General features: G+C 38.3%; 1 protein-coding gene across 9 annotated transcripts in view; it reads right to left on the reverse strand.

Moving 5' to 3' along the window:
• baiap2b (BAR/IMD domain containing adaptor protein 2b) overlaps positions 1-19,400 on the reverse strand; it is a 72,889-nt gene that overhangs the window by 30,869 nt on the left and 22,620 nt on the right. For 6 of the 9 annotated variants that reach the window (XM_065262532.2, XM_065262534.2, XM_065262535.2 and 3 more), the window contains exon 3: positions 15,418-15,504. The exons of 2 other annotated variants lie outside the window; for them this stretch is intronic. In XM_065262532.2, coding sequence (XP_065118604.2) covers positions 15,418-15,504 — 87 coding nt within the window. Of the gene's footprint in view, positions 1-15,417; positions 15,505-19,400 lie in introns of those variants that run through there. One more of the 9 variants, XM_065262540.2, reaches the window with a different exon arrangement.

Raw genomic sequence — 19,400 nt, forward strand, 5'->3', positions numbered from 1 at the left:
TTAATCGTTATTTGCATGAGAATTTTTTTACGGAGCAACACAATAAATAAAAACTATCACCACAATGCTCCCCACTATGATTTCCCTTATCTCATGTGTTAATATTTTTTATTGTAACAATTTATGATTTGCAAAAATAACTGTTGCATCTGTGTAGATTAGATAAGCAAAGTGTGTGCGCGTTGTGCACGCTATACATTGTGGTCAAGCATGCGCCCTTAAAATAGCATAATGAACCACGCGCAACGCGCCACTGACTTTAGACTAGTTTTGTTTGGTCAGTGGCGCAATTGTTTTTTGAAACTGCAAAAAAGCATCAGGGATAGTTTGCGCCGGAACACGCCTCCTTTTTTGCGCTGAACCGCCCAGGAAGCGCAAGTTCATTCCCTAGTTTGCCGACGTGCATCTGTGGAGGGAAAAACCCGCTGTGCGCCGGTGCAAAATACAAATGATACATGCGTCACTGACAAAGTCAATTGCGCTGGGTGCAAGATAGGGCCCCCTGTGTCCACCAAAGCATTCCTGATGCCCATATCAGTTGTTTCCAATGGAAGTCACATTTTTTCAAAATGCCGGTAACTGGCAAAGAGCTAAGCGTTTCACGCTAAGAATTAAGAAGACTTTGGGAAAAACGCTGGGCTCGTCAATGTCACTTATCACTTAGCCGTCCAATCACAGTGGAGGAAGGTCAGGACAAATGTGACACCAACCAACTGGTGCATTGTACAACGACTGATACGTTGGCAAGCGGCCACAGTTGGCGTTTTTAAAAGAGAGCGTCTGGCATTTCAGTCCAGTAAGTAAAACTTAGCAACCGACCAGAACACCCTAGTAACTGCATAGCAACGAACTAAAAATACCTTATTTAGGCTGTGTCCAAAACAGCCCCCCATACCCTCATTCCACTGATATAGTCCACTTGAATGAGTGAATGAAAACGAGTGATTTTGGACACCGAGCGCGACCGGGCACCATCTTGTGTCAAGACGCGGGAGTTCATTAAAGGCGGGGTGCATGATCTCTGAAAACCAATGTTGATATTTTAAATCACCTAAACAAACACGCCCCACCCCAATAGAATCTGGACCTTCTTTTGATAGACCCACCCCACACATACGCAACCAAGGCAACAATGTTGGTTAGTAGACACGCCCCTTACTGCTTATTGGCCTCAAGTGTGTTTTGGTATTCGGCCTGACTCCCTTTTCTAAAGTGTTTTTCAAAAATCATGCACCTTGCCTTTAAGCACACACCTCACACTAAAGGGGTAGCGGCTAGCAGTTATTGTGGTGCATTATGGGATTATAAAAGTGCACTGGATAATGCTCACTATAATTTCGGACACCGCTACAAATGGTGTCCCATCAAATAGTGCACTTATTAAGGGTATAGGGAACTATTTGAGCCTTTTCAGGTACATAGCAACTAAAAGACAAATGTAATTATTTGTAAAAAGGATAATAATGTAAAGTTACATTACTTTATTTTATGTACCTTTTATTCAAAGCCTTTTTGTGAAAAATCTACACATAAACTGAGCCGCTAAGCTGCACAAAGCGCGACCCTGGCCGTGTCCGAATCCATCATGCCTGACCCGGGAAAACTGTACCAGGCTGCAGTACATATCTAATCAAGACATCCTCTTAAGCTCTGCCTTCTGGGAAACATAAGAACAGTCCGTTTTATGAAACATTTGCAGATCAAGGTCAACAGAAGCCATCCTACAAATGATGTACATCAAAACAGAGAAATTAATAAGAGGGTGGATCCATGCAGAAGTTACACATATGCCAAACAAGGACAAACTCAATGTACCCAAATTTATCGCCAACAGTGACTACTGTGCTGGGAAGTCCTAATGGAAGAATGCATCCAAAAATGGTCTATCACTGTGAAGAACTTTTTAAGCACCATTACTTTTAAGAGTATGTGACCTTTCTTAATGGCAAATACCATCAGGTTCACATCAAAGCAAAGCATTAGATGGTGTGTAGGTAACCTGGAGTCTCCTCTGCTAACCTCACCTTGGCCCATGTCCAGATTTTGTTTCTAGGTCAACATCCTCTCGTTTTCTTTCCGAGTCAGCACAATTGTCTAATACCCCTCCTCTCTTCCTCCTCACCCCCCATCTCTCCACTCGCCTGCTGCGGTAATCCGCTTACCGGTAATCAGCGGGGATCACAACATCTGCAGCTTTGAAAGATTTAACCATATTGTTGTCCACACTTAAAGGACCGATATCAATTAGGATACAGTCCACAGAAACGCTGCAGCATCTACCCAGCACTAAGTGAATCTTTAAAAATGAAAGTAAAAAGATTCAGGTACCTATTTAAAATAAGAGATGATCTGATATTAAAGATTTTTCAGGCTTCATTCAGTGCACAAAAACATTTTGGCTTGTCTTATATGGGAAAATCAAGGCGGGGCTGAAACGGTGGCTTGATGATGCGCTGGAGCCACCGAGCATGGCCCCACACCTAATACAAGGTTTTAGCAATATTTGAAAGTTGAGAGATGGTGTTTTAGATGCGTTTTCCACGCAACATGCTAATGCTAATGCTGTCGCTCAGACTTTTTGCCACTCTATTGACATTACAGTAACATTTTACAGGTCCGTACTGAAAAAAACACAAACAGGAGATTCTCGCGTAATTAGACTTATAAGGTGTCATGAAACATTTTGATAAAAAAGTAAATGCAAAGTAAGAGTATCAAAATAAGAAGCATACAGTTACAAACATCTCTTCATGTACTATTTTGCACATGATTTCAAATGACATCATACAAACCAAAATGTTTTTCACATTTAAGGGAAAAATTTTCATTACCGCAATGTGTCCATGATTGGATTTGGGTTCTTTGACATGGAAATATTTATAATTAAAAAATCTAAAAAAATTAAAAAGCTTCAGTGCATGTTATACTATAAACATTTACAGTAAAGAAACATGTGGTATTTGGTGATCATTGGTAAATGTAGAGACAATAAGGAATATTAATGTGTCCAAGACCAATTTTCTCATCCTCCACAACAATTTTTATCATTGTTTAAGCCCTGAAGGAACTAAGATTAAAAAAAAAATAGTTTGAAGGGACATAATTGACTGTGACACTCAAGATGGCTACCAGGTAAGCAGTTCTTATTTTTTCTCTCCAGATAAAAGTTGAAATTGTGTTTGTCATAGTACCTAGACAACTTTTTAGTTCTCATTACCGAAGCATGAGTTTGTAAATGCATATATTTAATGTACTATCATGTTGCGGTAATGATAATTTTTATTAATGATAATCAAAAAAAATTATATAATTCTATAGGAAATATTTTTTAAATCATCTAAAAAAAATGGTAATAGTTCAGACCTTAATCTTATATGTCCAAAAAAAATGCTTCTAGGGCTTTTTAAAAATTCTGATGCTGGAGACTTTCTAAATCTGGATTGCGTGAGAATCACCCAAACATACAACTCAAAAACAACCATTAACAATCCAAACAATTAATTATGCCTCAAATTCCATATCTAAGTAAAAAAGGAGTAAGTGCTTCACGGTTCTAGTGTCAATTCATCCAAAAACTTAACTCAGTTACGTTTACCAAAAAGACCGGCATTCATTTCCATGGTGGTTTATAATAGCAAAAGCTTATCTACCTTCCTACCGCACTGCGTTGTATTTACGACAATAAATGTTTATGCTTTGACCTTGATAGAGGTAATAAACATCAATACAGTCAGGAATTAAATAGCACACAGATGGCTGTGATAAACTCCAGCACCTCTGAACTGAATTCTTCTACTATTTCTAAACAAAAACAAAACATTTGCTTCATCAATAAACTTGACATGAACCTCGTTCACTGCAGTCAGCAGCCTTATGTGGAATAAGTAAAACAAAACAGTCTGTATGAAATCATCGACATGCTTCAGAAAATTCATGTTTAAAACTGTAAAACCCATTGACCCAAAACAAAATGTAGCGATGCCTCATTGAACTCAAAGCCTCAAGGCTTGAATAATTCTTTTGTAGTCATTACTATATGACTGAAGACTGTATACATGGCTATTAGAGTGCTGCTGATGAGTTCATAATGGAGACGGATTACTGCAGTAGAAAAGATTTCTGGCAGGGGGCTGTGGTTCGTATCTGCTGGGTAGACAGATTTATCTGATGGTCCTGGAAAATTTTGGAACTAGTATTGTAAACATGCAAAGATCTGGTCACAATACATTTATTTTAAAATTGTGTACATGCAATGATGCCATCGATTTTGGCCAGAAATGCTGCCTAGGTTGGCATCTGTAATGGATAATAATGATTTGCTGAAAGCCTGACCCTGACAAGGTGGTGATTATTTGTCATTATGTGAACTGACAAATAATACTATAGTGAATACTCGTGAATTTTATTAGGATATATGACTGTATTGCTAAGTTCAGTTACCGAACAAACAAATGCATTCATATTCATGAGCTAAGCCTTCTCTATAGCACGACTCATTAATTCAACTCAAGGTGGGAGGAGAAATGCTTCAATGAACCGAACCTTCTCCTTTTCTCTCTGATGTAAAACAATGCAGATCTTCAATTTCCAAGAGATTTCCAAGCATCTTTTCACATGGGAGAGCTTATGTTGATAGCGGCATCTACAAAAGCAATTAACGGCGTTGTGATTCATTGCTCAGGGGTGTTTTGAGATGTTGGCCTTTTGTTTTGTTTTTGTGTATGTTTGTGTTCCTCCTCAACAGAGGGAGAGAAATCCAGAAGGTGAGACAATGAGGAAACACTGAAATATTATATAACGCTACATATCCCACCTGCTCCTAGTGAAAATGAAACAGTGTTTGTGTCAACCTGCAGCTGTGCTACCAACATCAGGACAGAGTCAGTCACATAATAAAGTGCTATTTTACACTGCATGTGTGCGCTGCTATTGAGGCTTTAAGAACTTAGAGAGCGAGAATGTTGCCTAGACAGACAGACAGACATAGATATAAATAAATTATATAGAAATAGATTGATCGATCGATGGACAGACAAAAAGGCAAGGAGAGAGATTGATACAGTAGATATATAGATATAAATATAGATCGACAGATGATGGATGGATGGGCGGACAGACAGATATAAACAGACAGACAGATATAAACATAGATATATAAATATAGATGATCAATCGATGGACAGACAGTCAGAAAGACAAACAGATGTAGGTCAATAGGTAGATACGCAGGCGGGCAAACAGACAGACAGATAGATGATATAGACATAGATTGATCGATCGATGGTCAGACAGACACAATACATATAGATATAAATATAGATTGACAGATGATGGATGGTTGGGCGGACAGACAGATAGACAGATATAGACATAGATATATAAATATAGATGATCAATCGATGGACAGACAGTCAGAAAGACAAACAGATGTAGGTCAATAGGTAGATACGCAGGCGGGCAAACAGACAGACAGATAGATGATATAGACATAGATTGATCGATTGATGGTCAGACAGAAACAGTACATATAGATACAAATATGGATCGACATATGATGGATGGATGGGCGGACAGACAGACAGATATAGACATAGATTTATAAATATAGATTGATCAATCGATGGACAGACAAACAGATGTAGATCAATAGATAGATACGTAGGCGGGCAGACAGACAGACAGACAGATAGAGAGAGACAAATATAAATGTAGATCGATCGATAGACAGACAGACATAGATGATATAGATATAGATTGATCGATCAATGGACAAACAGGCAGGCAGGCAGACAGACAGACACAGTAGATATAGCTATAAATATAGATCGACAAATGATGGATGGATGGATGGGCGGACAGACAGGCATAACAGACAGAAAGACAGATATAGACATTAATATATAAATATAGATTGATCAATCGATGGACAGACAGACAGAAAGACCAACAAGTGTAGGTCAATAGATAGACAGGCAGGAAGGCAGGCAGACAGACAGACAGAGAGAGAGAGAGAGATAGAGAGACAGACAGACATAGATGATATAGATATAAATTAATTGATCGATCGATCTATGGACAGACAGACAAACATGCAGGCAGGCAAACAGACAGACACAGTAGATATAGATCGACAGATGATGGATTGACGGACAGGCAGACAGACAGATACAGTAGATATAGCTATAAATATAGATCGACAGATGATGGATGGATGACTGGGCTGACAGACAGACATAACAGACAGACAGATAGACAGACATAGACATAAATATATAAATATAAATCGATCAATCGATGGACAGACAGACAGACAGAAAGAAAAACAAGTTTAGGTCAATAGATAAATAGGCAGGCAGACAGACAGACAGACAGACACAGTAGATATAGATAGACAGATGATGGATGGACGGACAGACAGACATAACAGACAGACAGATATAAACATAGATATATAAATATGGATCTATCAAAAGATGGACAGACAGACAAAAAGACAAACAAGTGTAGGTCAATAGATAGATAGGCAGGAAGGCAGGCAGTCAGACAGACAGACAGAGAGAGAGAGATAGAGAGAGACAGACAGACATAGATGATATGGATATAAATTAATTGATCGATCGATCTATGGACAGACAGACAAACAGGCAGGCAGGCAGACAGACAGACAGACACAGTAGATATACATCGACAGATGATGGATGGACGGACAGACAGACAGACACAGTAGATATAGCTATAAATATAGATCGACAGATGATGGATGGATGACTGGGCGGACAGACAGACATAACAGACAGACAGATAGACAGACATAGACATAAATATAAAATATAAATCGATCAATCGATGGGCAGACAGACAGAAAGACAAACAAGTGTAGGTCAATAGATAAATAGGCAGGCAGACAGACAGACAGACACAGTAGATATAGATAGACAGATGATGGATGGACGGACAGACAGACATAACAGACAGACAGATATAAACATAGATATATAAATATAGATCTATCAAAAGCTGGACAGACAGACAAAAAGACAAACAAGTGTAGGACAATAGATAGATATAAATTCATAGATGATGGATGGATGGATGAATGAATGTGCGAACAGGCAGACAAGACAGACAGACAAACAGACAGACAGATATAGACATAGATATATAGATCACACAATCGATCGATAGACAGATAATGATCAATTGATAGACAGACAGACAGACAAACAGAGAGCGAGAGCAGATATAGATGTAGATCGATCAATAGAAAGACAGGCAGGCAGACACAGATAGATAGACGGACAGAAAGATATTGATCAACAGACAGACAGATATAGATAGACAGACAGACAGACAGACCCTACTTCATGCTATTAAAAAACACAGCTTTCTTATTCCCTCCTCTCAGCTAAAACAATCATTATTCGGCATATTCAGCAAAGTAGATTCATTTCTTTTCACTCTAAACTCATTTTCCACATACATTATAATAACTTCCACTGCCAAATCGTACCATAACATCCTGATCGTATATTTCTTAAGGTCTGAATTGAAAGCCTGATCTCTATTTGAATAGCTTACCAAGAACGAGACTGGATATATTGCTGGAGCATTTCAGCAGAAAGACTTGCCAGCATTAATAATTCAAACACCCCAGAGTCATTTTGCGACTATAATAAGCACAGGAAGCTTAAAGACACAATTAAACGTGTTTATACAGAGAACACAGTCATCCCTCAACAAATATTTGCACTAAATCTGTAGAAAACTCCCAAAGATAAAAAGAAAGACCATGACCTGCTGGTATCCCACTGCAATGACAACTGATACCCATATTTGGGCAGCGAGAACAGGAAGCTGTTTAGTATTCGGCACACTCGTGCAGCATTGGAGAAGGCAGACAGGAGAGGCTGTTTTTGGCAACAGTGACATCACCAGAGAGTCACGGGCCGCATCCTCATTGCATTGCTCTTTCTTTCTCTCTCTAACGGAACCTCTCCTGTTAAGGCCCGTATTTAATCTATTTTTAGCTCGCTGCTCTCGCTCCATTTCTCAGGCTGACTGCGTTCCTGCATCAGCGCGTGGGCTGACTGCAGGCGGTGGGTGATGCGATACGCACAAATGCTGCATTGAAGAATCACAGCGTATCTCTCTTCACAGCGAGAGACTGAGAGTTACTTAGATTTGAGGATGCCATGAGGAGGATGAGGGTGTACTTAATAAGATCTTACAATTATACACTACACTAAAAGTAAGGCTTTCGCAATAATGTACAAGAATTGCAGAATGTTCAATAGCTTCTCCACATTTGATCTTATAGTAAGATTGATGGCTTCTTGGTTGTAATTTGAAAGTCTTGTGAGTTTATTATAGATCACTGCCAGTTTTCTATTTAAACCCACTATTAACATCTACCTATAGGATGGGTGATGCAACAAGAAGCGACTTGTTAAAGGAATAGTCCATTTTCTTAAAAGAAAAATCCAGATAATTTACTCACCACCATGTCATCCAAAATGTTGATGTCTTTCTTTGTTCAGTCGAAAAGAAATTAGGTTTTTTGAGGAAAACATTGCAGGATTTTTCTCATTTTAATGGACTTTAATAGAGCCCAACATTTAATACTTAACTCAACACTTAACAGTTTTTTTCAACGGAGTTTCAAAGGACTATAAACATAAGGGTCTTATCTAGCGAAACAATTGTCATTTTTGACAAGAAAAATAAAAAATATGCACTTTTAAACTACAACTTCTCGTGTATATCCGGTCGTGATGCGCCAGCGTGACCCCACGCAATACGTCATGATGTCAAGAGGTCACAGAGGACGAACGCGAAACTCCGCCCCAGTGTTTACAAGCGTCTTGAAAGAGGACCGTTCCTACGTTGTTGTATGTCAACTGATATTAATTCATGTCTTTGTGTCAGTTTATTGTTTACAATGGTCCGCAAATGTGCATTTATATATGTAACACGTGACCTCCATACGTCACTACGCATTTACGTTAGGTCACGCTGGACCGGATCCTAGACGAAAAGTTGTGGTTTAAAAGAGCATTTTTTTTTTCTTGTCAAAAATGACAATCGTTTCGCTAGATAAGACCCTTATGCCACGTTTGGGATCGTTTAGAGTCCTTTGAAACTCTGTTGAAAAAAACTGTTAAGTGTTGAGTTAAGTATTAAATGTTGGGCTCTATTAAAGTCCATTAAAATGAGAGAAATCCTGCAATGTTTTCCTCAAAAAACATAATTTCTTCTCGACTGAACAAAGAAAGACATCAACATTTTGGAAGACATGGTGGTGAGTAAATTATCTGGTTTTTTCTTTTAAGAAAATGGACTATTCCTTTAAATAAATTATCTTTCTTGCAATAAACAAATGAAGAGCTCAGAATCAAAAACTGCTAAACGCCACTTTTCAAAAGTGAGATAATGATTTTAGACGAATGCTTTCGTCATGTCCTAACACTTTCGCTTCATATCCGCTTAATCCCGGCCATTCAGAAATACCAGTTTGTTAGCAGAATCTGCTAAACGCCACAATGATTTTGTTAGCAAAGTCCTTTAAAGGCGGGGTGCACGATTTTTGAGAAACGCTTTGGAGAAAGGAGTCGCGCCGGGTACCAAAACACACTTGTAGCCAATCAGCAGTAAGGGGTGTGCCTACTAACAAACATTGCTGCCTGGGTTGCGTATGTGTGGGGCGGGTCTATCAAACAAAGGTCCAGATTCTATTGGGGTAGGGGCGTGTTTGTTTAAGTGATTTCAAATATCAACATTGGCTTTCAGAGATCGTGCACCCCGCCTTTAAGTGCACAGAAGAAGAACTGGATGAAAGAGGGAACATGACTTTTTACCCGATAAGGGGTTATTATTTGACAGCATTTTTGCCAAATGGATATATATTTTTATGTTACTTTAACTTAACAACTTCAACAATTTCAACTTATTTTTATAAGTTATGTCAACTTATCACAAGCCAAAACTTAAAATAGTAGAGTTGACTTGCTATACAAAGTTGTTTTTATGTCATGCTGCAATACAATATTGTATTTTACAGTGAGGGTTTTGCAGCATCAGTCAAATCTGTTAAATACCAATGAAGTTGTAATGTAAAAAGTGACATTTGTGAGGCATTTCAAATACTAACTAATAACCTTTTCGTTACCATTAAAGTGAAATTACTGAACCTAAGCATAAAAGCCTGATAAAAATGCTCATTTACAAGAAATGTCAGATGCACTTAAAAGATTTTGCATCTGAGCTTTTCAAATATACAATCATATAACACAAGAAAACACACACACACGTCTTCAGCATGTGAACTGTGCTGCCCATGTGGTCCGTGCATCAAATCTTACATTATTAATGCACACCCGAGGCCTTGTTGCAAGTCCACAACATCCTATAACACTTTCTCTAATGTGCTAACAAGGACATGATAAAAACATAAAGTCTTTTCACTGTAGACAGGAACACTCTTTCCCATCCAATCCCATCCAGTTTCATTTAAACAACACATTGCTAATGTGAGAATTATGTCTGCATCAATTATTAACGCTGTGCTAGGATCTCATTTAAGGGATTATTTAAGCGTGCAGTAATTGTGGGGAGACCAAGACCATGATGCTCACATGCTAAGACACACAAATACACGTGAACGTCTAACCGTGGACACATTTTGCCTATGGCCAAGTTGATTTAAAGTTCCCATATCACAATGTTGTTCTTTAAAGCCTAAATAAATGGATACTGACATTATACATTAATGCGATGTAACATTAATAATAATTTAAACCAAACAATTCGCATAGCATTGACGTTTTATATTTTATATGCTCTTGCATATCCTTGAATTCAAACCAACGACCTTGGTTTTGCTAGCATCATGTGGTACTGACTGAGCTACAGGAAGATTAAACATAGACATTTTGTACACACTTGATGATCTGATTAGTGAAAGACAAACTTTTTATCCTCAACTACAGAAACACTAGACAACAAAAAACAGGTTATTGGCTATGAGACACATCAGGAAGGTTTTTGACACAATCTGACTCTTAATAGCATAAAAAAGAAACAAAACATACATGCACAACACCAAGCATTGTTACAGTTGTGAAATCTGACATACAGAAACAATATTACTGTCATTCACTCACACACAAAACAGTCATGACGGCATACACACTTCAAACACACTAAAAAAGAAATACGTGCATAATAAGCATGCATACTACAGAGTACGAGACACACACATGCTAGTTTATTCAAGCAAAAGCACAAAACAAGCGCAGACCGCAGAGTCTCAGGCAAAAGGTCTCATATAAAAATCATATAAAAGTTTTCTCCTTAAACTTCTTCACACAGAGAGATATTGCTGTTTTTTTAACAATGCTGAGCTAGCAGGAGTCTAGAAATGGGTCTCTTACAGCCTAAAATATCATCTTATAAGACCTCTAGTGCCGCCATGGTGTATTGTTTAGATATTGAAAAGGCTGGAAATCGTGTAATCCAATTTCAAGAAGAGATGAGGATGAATTCATATAATAATATAGACTTTTACTGTTAAAATTAGAGCTGGGACCGGGAACTCCGTTGAATAAGCAGTAGGTGTAATGAAAAGATGAATAAGATTAATAATGAAAGTATAACTGTTTTTCATGATCTTCTTCACTATACGCCACATCCCTCCTGTCGTCTTCTAAGATTAAACTTCCAACTTTGATAGGCTTTAAGTAATATACTGAAGGTTGTGCAGAAGAGACTCTAGAGCCAATTTTATCAAGCTTTGAAAAGTCACTTTCTAGTAATGTATCGCCCTCGACATGGAGTGATACCCTGGACCCGAGCTCAGACAGCTTGACTTGTTTGTTTAGTTGATCAGTGAAGTATCCCACAAAAACAAACCCACTCTCTGGTCAATAAATTCCCTCTTGGGCATCAATAAAGCATGCCAATCTCTAACAGTCTTTATAGGTTAGATTCTTACTGGTGGCAGAGAGAGAATAGCTACAGATCTATAATTCCTGCAAAGACCCTAAAGTGATTTCTAAGTATTTGCTGTTTCAATTTTCCCGGTGGTTGCTGTGTTGTTGACTGTTCAGTTAAGTTGTCTGCTAAACAGCACAGGCTAAGTCACTTTTAAATAATGAAAAGTGGCGGACGGTGACTTCTTTTTTCAAGGGTGCACGATGCAAAGTTCTTCATTTCAAAGTATGTGTTCGGCGCGTCGAGTGAACATATGTGCATCACGTGTTTTGTCAAAAAAAGTGCCTGCTGCAGATGCGTCTAAAGGGTTTATGATAAAAGGGACGCTCGTGTTTGCCAAATACTCACATAATCTCATGCGTAATCAGAGTTTAGTGTTAAGGGAGTGTCTTGCGTGGGTTTTGTGAACGTGAGCGTCTCTTTCATCATAAACTAAGTCTAAATTAAACTTATGAGGTGTCATGAAACATTTTGATAAAAAAGTAAATGCAAAGTAAGAGTGTGAAAATAAGAAGCATACAGTTACAAACATCTCTTCATGTACTATTTTGCACATGATTTCAAATGACATCATACAAACCAATTTTGTTGTTTTTTCCACATTTAAGGGGACCATTTTCATTACCGCAACTTGTCCATAACTGGATTTGGGTTCTTTGACATATGAATATTTATAATAAAAAAATCTAAAAAATAAAAAGATTCAGTGCATGTTATACTATAAACATTTAAAGTAAAGAAACATGTGTTATTTGGTCATCATTGGTAAATAATAAGGAATATAAATGTGTCCAAGACCAATTTTCTCATGCTCCGCAACAATTTTCAATCATTGTTAAAAGGTGCCATTTGTAATAATTGAGGTAAAAGATTAAAAAAAAAATAGCTACACGCATCAAAAGAATGAGAAGAAATAAGGGCAAAGGTGTCATTAAAAAAATGACAAGGTATAGTGCTGCAGAAATATCAATCTGAATTAGCATGCTAAAATACTAGCTACAGCCCGACTGGTGTTGTAATACCAGTTTCGACCATGGGAGGCGGTATGCGGGCCACGCACATAACCGCCAGCCAAACTGCAATGCACGAATAAGTCGCATGTGTGGGAGTACAGCCCTCTACTACTACCGCTGCGTCCGAAAACTAAGGCAGCTGACTTGTTGGCTTAAGATTCATGAAAGCAGCTCAGAGAAATGCAATTCGGACAGCCATGGATTCGGACATGCCTTGATGCCTTCCTGCCTTGCAATAGGGGTTTCGGATGTATTTCAGTTCAGGGAAGAGAGCGGAAGAATGGCTAAAGCAAGAGACATTTACCACTACCACAAACATTTGCTGCAGGGAACAACGCGCTCGGAATCACAAATAAAATATGATAAATAAAGTAACCGAACCAGAGTAAATACTGGCACTGCTTTTCATCGCTGGAGACAACTAATGTACATGAAAGAAATGAGGTTCGACTCCGAAATGACAACATTTCTTTTCGATTGGTAAGTAAGATGCTGTTAGTATTTCGCTAGAAGTTCACTTATAATAGGCCTTGTGATAACCTATGCTCAGCTTGTACATGAACTACGGCTTTGTGCAGTAAATGTGGCTCCATCTGAAAGCAGCTGATGGCGATTCACTTTTAATCAAGAAACCGGTTTCACTGACGAGAAGCGCAATGACTATCGCATGCAAATTATTGCGCATCCTTAGCTGTTAGCGTTTAATAGTTAGCTCTACCCACGGATCCGATCCGGTTTTCACCCGTTATCTACCAAACTGAGGCTAAAATGTAACATTAGCTAAGAAGCTTTAAATGTCTTCGATTATAATGAACACCAAAATTTGGACGCACGAAACGTAGCGGAAAACATTGCAATTTTAATGAGACCGAATGTTTTTTTTGTGACTAATGATAACTTAGTTGCTAATGTAAATCAAACTTGATATATGTTGCTAAATTTGCAGCTGCTAAATTAAAATAGACCAACTCACTTTTCTGGAGGTATACTGCCCCCGTCTGTTTGGAGTGTGGAGTATGAATTGATTTTTTTTTGGGCGGACATGTTAAATGGTCCCTTTAAGCCCTTAAGGAACTAACATTTTCAACAACAAAAAAAAAAAAATTATAATTGACTGACACTCACACAGATGGCTACCAGGTAAGCAGTGCTTATTTTTTTCTCTCTAGATAAAAGTTGAAATTTAGTTTTACTTAGTACCTAGACAACATTTTAGTTCTCATTACCGAAACATGAGTTTGTAAATGCATATATTTAATGTAATATCATGTTGCCTTAATGATAATTTTTGATAATGATAATCTCAAAAATTTAAATAATTCTATAGAAAATATTTTTTAAAACCTCTAAAAATAATGGTTATAGTAAGTTCAGATCTTATATGTGCAATAATTGGCTTCAAGGGCTTTTTAAAAATTCTGATGCTGGACACCTTCTAAATCTGGACTTCGTGAGAATCACCCAGGCACTTATTTTAACAAAACACGTGATGCACATGGTTCACATGACGCAACAAACACACATTTTAAATTTGCGGCCCTCGGAAGAGCAGTCACCAGCCGCCACTGATAATGAATGCACAGAAAGGCCACTGAGCAAAGAAAACATGTTTTTAATTTGACACTTTTCTGAATCACACCTCATGAAATAGATCAGTTTGCATATAACATTTCTCATGGGCATGTTGCAGAATCAGACCGGAAAAAAACAGATCCATTGGAATGATTTATCAAACAGTTTAATTCATTAAAAAGGAATAAAAATTCACATTAATTATTAATAAAAAATTGTAAGTGTCCTAAAGATATTAGAAAAAAGCGTACTGTATGACAGTATGTTGCATGTTTTACCGCATAAGAATGTCAACCCCTAACTGTAGACTATTTTTATGAATTGTTAAAGCAACACTATGTAGTTTCCATGTAAAAATGACTTACAGACTTACAAAATAATTCCATTTTTGTGACTGACTTTTCATAGAGATCCCATCCAGAGCGATCTTTAAAACAGACACGGACATGCAGCAGCTTGCCATAGGGCAATACTTCCGGTTTTAAAAAGTTGCGGAAGGGGGCCACCTGGTGGATAATAGCGGTATTGGGAAAGAGTTAAAGGTAAAAAAAACAACATAGTGTTGCTTTAATATGCATAATTGCATTTTAAGTCTTTTAAATATAAAATGAAATGTGATTTGTCCAAAGACCATTAAATAACAATAGTTAACTTTAAAGTGAGACATGGGAATACAATAACAGAATAGATATAAAGAGTGAACTCACAGAGTATTTGTTCTGTCCAAAGACACAGTTTGAAATATGCTCAGTCATCCGCCCATTCACACTTCAACCATAGTTATTCTCTTTTGCAGTCCCCCTCCCAACCACAGGGGGCACCGCATCTACAGTCTATAACTCACCAAGATCCTTAGAGCCGTGACTTTCGCTGGCCAGCTCTCCCATCCGCACCAGTGCGTCGAAGTAGCCTTTTGCTGCAAATGTCACACCTGGAAACATGGAAGCATGTGGGACATAAGAATCGGGAGTGTTCTACAGTTAGTCTTTCACACCCGAAGCTTCCCTTAACCCACAGGTGCCGCGTCCATGGAAAGAGGAGTGGTGGATGGGAAAGTTTTATAATCTATGTTCTATGATGGCTCTGCTCTGGGGTGAGGGTGGAGCTTGTGATTGGTGAGCAATGAGTAGCAAAGGTACGGTTTCTATAAAAACAACTTCGCATTCACATCAGATCACAGCGCATTACTGAGAGCAATCACTCATTCTGTGTGAGGTCTCGATATAGGGGTAGTACTGCCTCTTCTGCAACCCTATAGGTCTGGCTCAGATTCAGGCTCTCTGTAAACCAGAGGATCACTGCAGTTTAGCAAAGCGGGAGCACGCCAAGAAGCACAAAGTGTTTGGTACAAAGTCAAATTTGGGATCAAGAACGTACCGAGCAAGTGGTTAGTTAGTGGGTAATGTGTAGCAGTACCAGTATAGTATATATATTTTAAGGAAATTTTGTTTCTGAACAAACTTTACTTTATCTAAATAATCAAATATGTATAGCATGCTTTGATGCTGAATGCATATTGTCTATCACAAATGGATTTACTGCACTTAATCCCAGTTCAGTGCATAGGGAGCGTATGGGGGAGATGATAAGTTTATACTAACTACACCAATGTCAGTCCAGTCATAAATGAATGTATAGACTTATTTGATACTGTCCGTGCAAATCCCTGGCTTAAGACAAGGTGCGTCCTGGTTGTGGCGGATTAGAGGGGAAAATCTGGGGGCTTTGGTGCTCCAGCGGTTGGGGGAGATGGGCCAAACACTGGTGGGTAAAGGAATGAGGGAGAGAGCAAAAGAAAAGAGGATTACAGAGGTCTGAAATATAGGGCTGGCAGATGGGACAGAGAAGTCTCTCCAACACACTCTGAGAAAATGCAAGATATCAGCTTCCAAAAACAATCCAGATTTGAACCTTCATACCAGCTCAAACTAAAAGTTCTTAAATATAGATAATATCCAATAAATGATTCCCTCTTTCATTTCTAAACAGTTTTTTCAATTCTTGGCGATTTAAAACTCCAATTTCCAACACCTCTGATAGACAAAAGAAAGATTCTTCAGGGTTAACAGCCACTTGAAGGGCACCTATTATGCCTATTTTTAAGTTTCAAGTGTGCCCGGAATGTGTCTGTGAAGTTTCAGCTCAAAATACCTTTATTATAGGATTAAAGATCTTTTTTATAGGATGTCCAAAATCCCCTTATTTGGGTGGGAGCAAAACTGTGCTGTTTTCGTGTGTGTACCTTTAAATGCAAATGAGGTACTGCTCCTCACCCCCTTACCAAAAGAGACAGTGAGCGCGTTCAGTTAAAACTGATCTGATTCCTGTGAATACAGTCGGGGAACAATAGTATCTCACTATTGAAATATGGGGAACAGCGTATAACTAACTAAGGGTGGAAACTATGGTAATGCAGTACTGTCGGTCACTGGCTGTGGGCGGGGAGTAATCAGTGTGATGTCACATTAATCAAAGAATCAAAGCAGCATGTCTTTTGACTATATGTTCACACCACCAACTCGTCAACCGGCAAGAGCATCAAAAAACGCTCTGGCTGCCCTGCCAACAACGCTGTAGAAAGATTTGTTGACGCTGTGACTATTGAATTCTTAAAAACTTTATTTAACTCTTTCCCCACCATATTTTTGAAAATTTTGCCAGTCAGCACCAGCATTTTTATGATTTTCACAAAAGTTTAATGCCTTGCAGAAAATTTTACATTTATAATAAAAAATTATTAATAAATAGAATTTTTAAATATATATAAACATACAATATATCAAATGAAAGAACAGACCCTCTGCTTTCAAATAAAATAAACCGTTTCATCCTACCTTTATTTGTTTTCTTTTTTTCACCTCTCAAATATAGGTAGGTTTCTTCAAAAACACCAAGTTTTGAGCAAAAAGCTTAGATAATTGCGTTTTTGTGAAGGACTTTTTATAGAGATCAGATTCAGAGCGATCCTCAAAACATACACGGAGTTTGAACTGTTTGCCCTATACTTACCCAAGTTGGGTAAGAGTGCCACCTGATGAATAATACGAATTGCTGGAAAAACTCGTCAATGGCAGGGAAAGAGTTAAAGGGGCCGCTAAGCAACAAGCATGTTGACCTTGTGCAGACTGACCACAAATATGGTAAAGTTTACATTATCAAATATTTGAAATGTGAAATTAATATGGAAAGAACTTAACAATTAGAGTTATGTTTGCTAATGAAATAAACCAATTAAAAGCCAATTGTGTGGTGTGGCTTTTGTGTTCATAATTTCAACATGCCGTTAATAGGAGACATGTCTACTCCATTTTCCTTGGGAACTTATGTGGTCGGAACCAAAGTTTACAGCACCACATTTCTGAAATCCTCTCAAGCCGAGGATTTCAAGATTCCCAGTGGTTACCGCCGAACCGCGCCATAGCTCATTACCATAAAGTTGACCTGACTTCAACTCTCTTCAACACCCACACCGTCCAAGACGCACAGCTTTGATGCTGGCCGGAGCTCGTTGAAGTTTTACATTGAAAATTAATGATTACGGTCACTTTGACGCTCTCGCCGGCGGCGATGTAAACGTACAGTGAGACTGCTTTGGTCTAATGGGGATTAAAAAAAGGAGGCGTGGGTGGATTTTTTTCATTGTACTGTTGAGTGGTTGTGTTCACACAATCCTAACACACATTTATGTCCAAACACTTGTGCACAAAAGTGGATTTCGCATGATAGGTGCCCATTAAATCATGACATCTTCTCACTTTCATTTTTTAAGAGATTAAACATTTATCTAATGGAATAATAGTTAAATTTACGCATTTGGCAGACACTTTTATTCAAAGCGACTTAAAGGAATAATCTACTCATTTTCAATATTAAAATATGTTATTACCTTAACTAAGAACTGTTGAATCATCCCTCTATCATCTGTGTGTGTGCACGTAAGCGCTGGAGCGCGCTGCGACGCTACGATAGCATTTAGCTTAGCCCCATTCATTCAATGCTGCCATTTAGAGATAAAGTTAGAAGTGACCAAACACATCAAAGTTTTTCCTATTTAAGACGAGTAGTTATACGAGCAAGTTTGGTGGTACAAAATAAAACGTAGCGCTTTTCTAAGCGGATTTAAAAGAGTAACTATATTTTATGGCGTAATAGCCCTTTTGGGAGTACTTCGACTCGCCTGAAAAGTCCGCTCCCCTTCTCACTCTCATAATGGGAGAGGGAGGGTGTTACTGTGCCAAGTTGAAGTACTCCCAAAAGTGCTATTACGCCATAAAATATAGTTACTCTTTTAAATCCGCTTAGAAAAGCGCTATGTTTTATTTTGTACCACCAAACTTGCTCGTATAACTACTCGTCTTAAATAGGAAAAACGTTGATGTGTTTGGTCACTTCTAACTTTATCTCTAAATGGTACCATTGAATGAATGGGGCTTAGCTAAATGCTATCGTAGCGTCGCAGCGCGCTCCAGCGCTTACGTGCACACACACAGATGATAGAGGGATGATTCAACAGTTCTTAGTTAAGGTAATAACATATTTTAATATTGAAAATGAGTAGACTATTCCTTTAAGGTATAAATTTGATCAGTATGAGTGTTTCCTAGGATCAAACCCACAACCCTTTGCGCTGCTAACGCAATGGTCTACCGAGCTACAGACACACTAAAAGCCTGCCGACAGACCTCCAACTCATTCTCATTATTTGTAGCATAACATTTCCTTTTCTCCAAATTATATATTATTCACATTGCGAACCCTTGCAACAACCCAAAGTTTGCAAATGCCCAAGTGACCGCCATCTGCACCAGTCATCAGTGGGTACTGTGG

Source organism: Paramisgurnus dabryanus, chromosome 1 (genome assembly GCF_030506205.2).
Source record: "Paramisgurnus dabryanus chromosome 1, PD_genome_1.1, whole genome shotgun sequence".
Classification (NCBI taxonomy): domain Eukaryota; kingdom Metazoa; phylum Chordata; class Actinopteri; order Cypriniformes; family Cobitidae; genus Paramisgurnus; species Paramisgurnus dabryanus.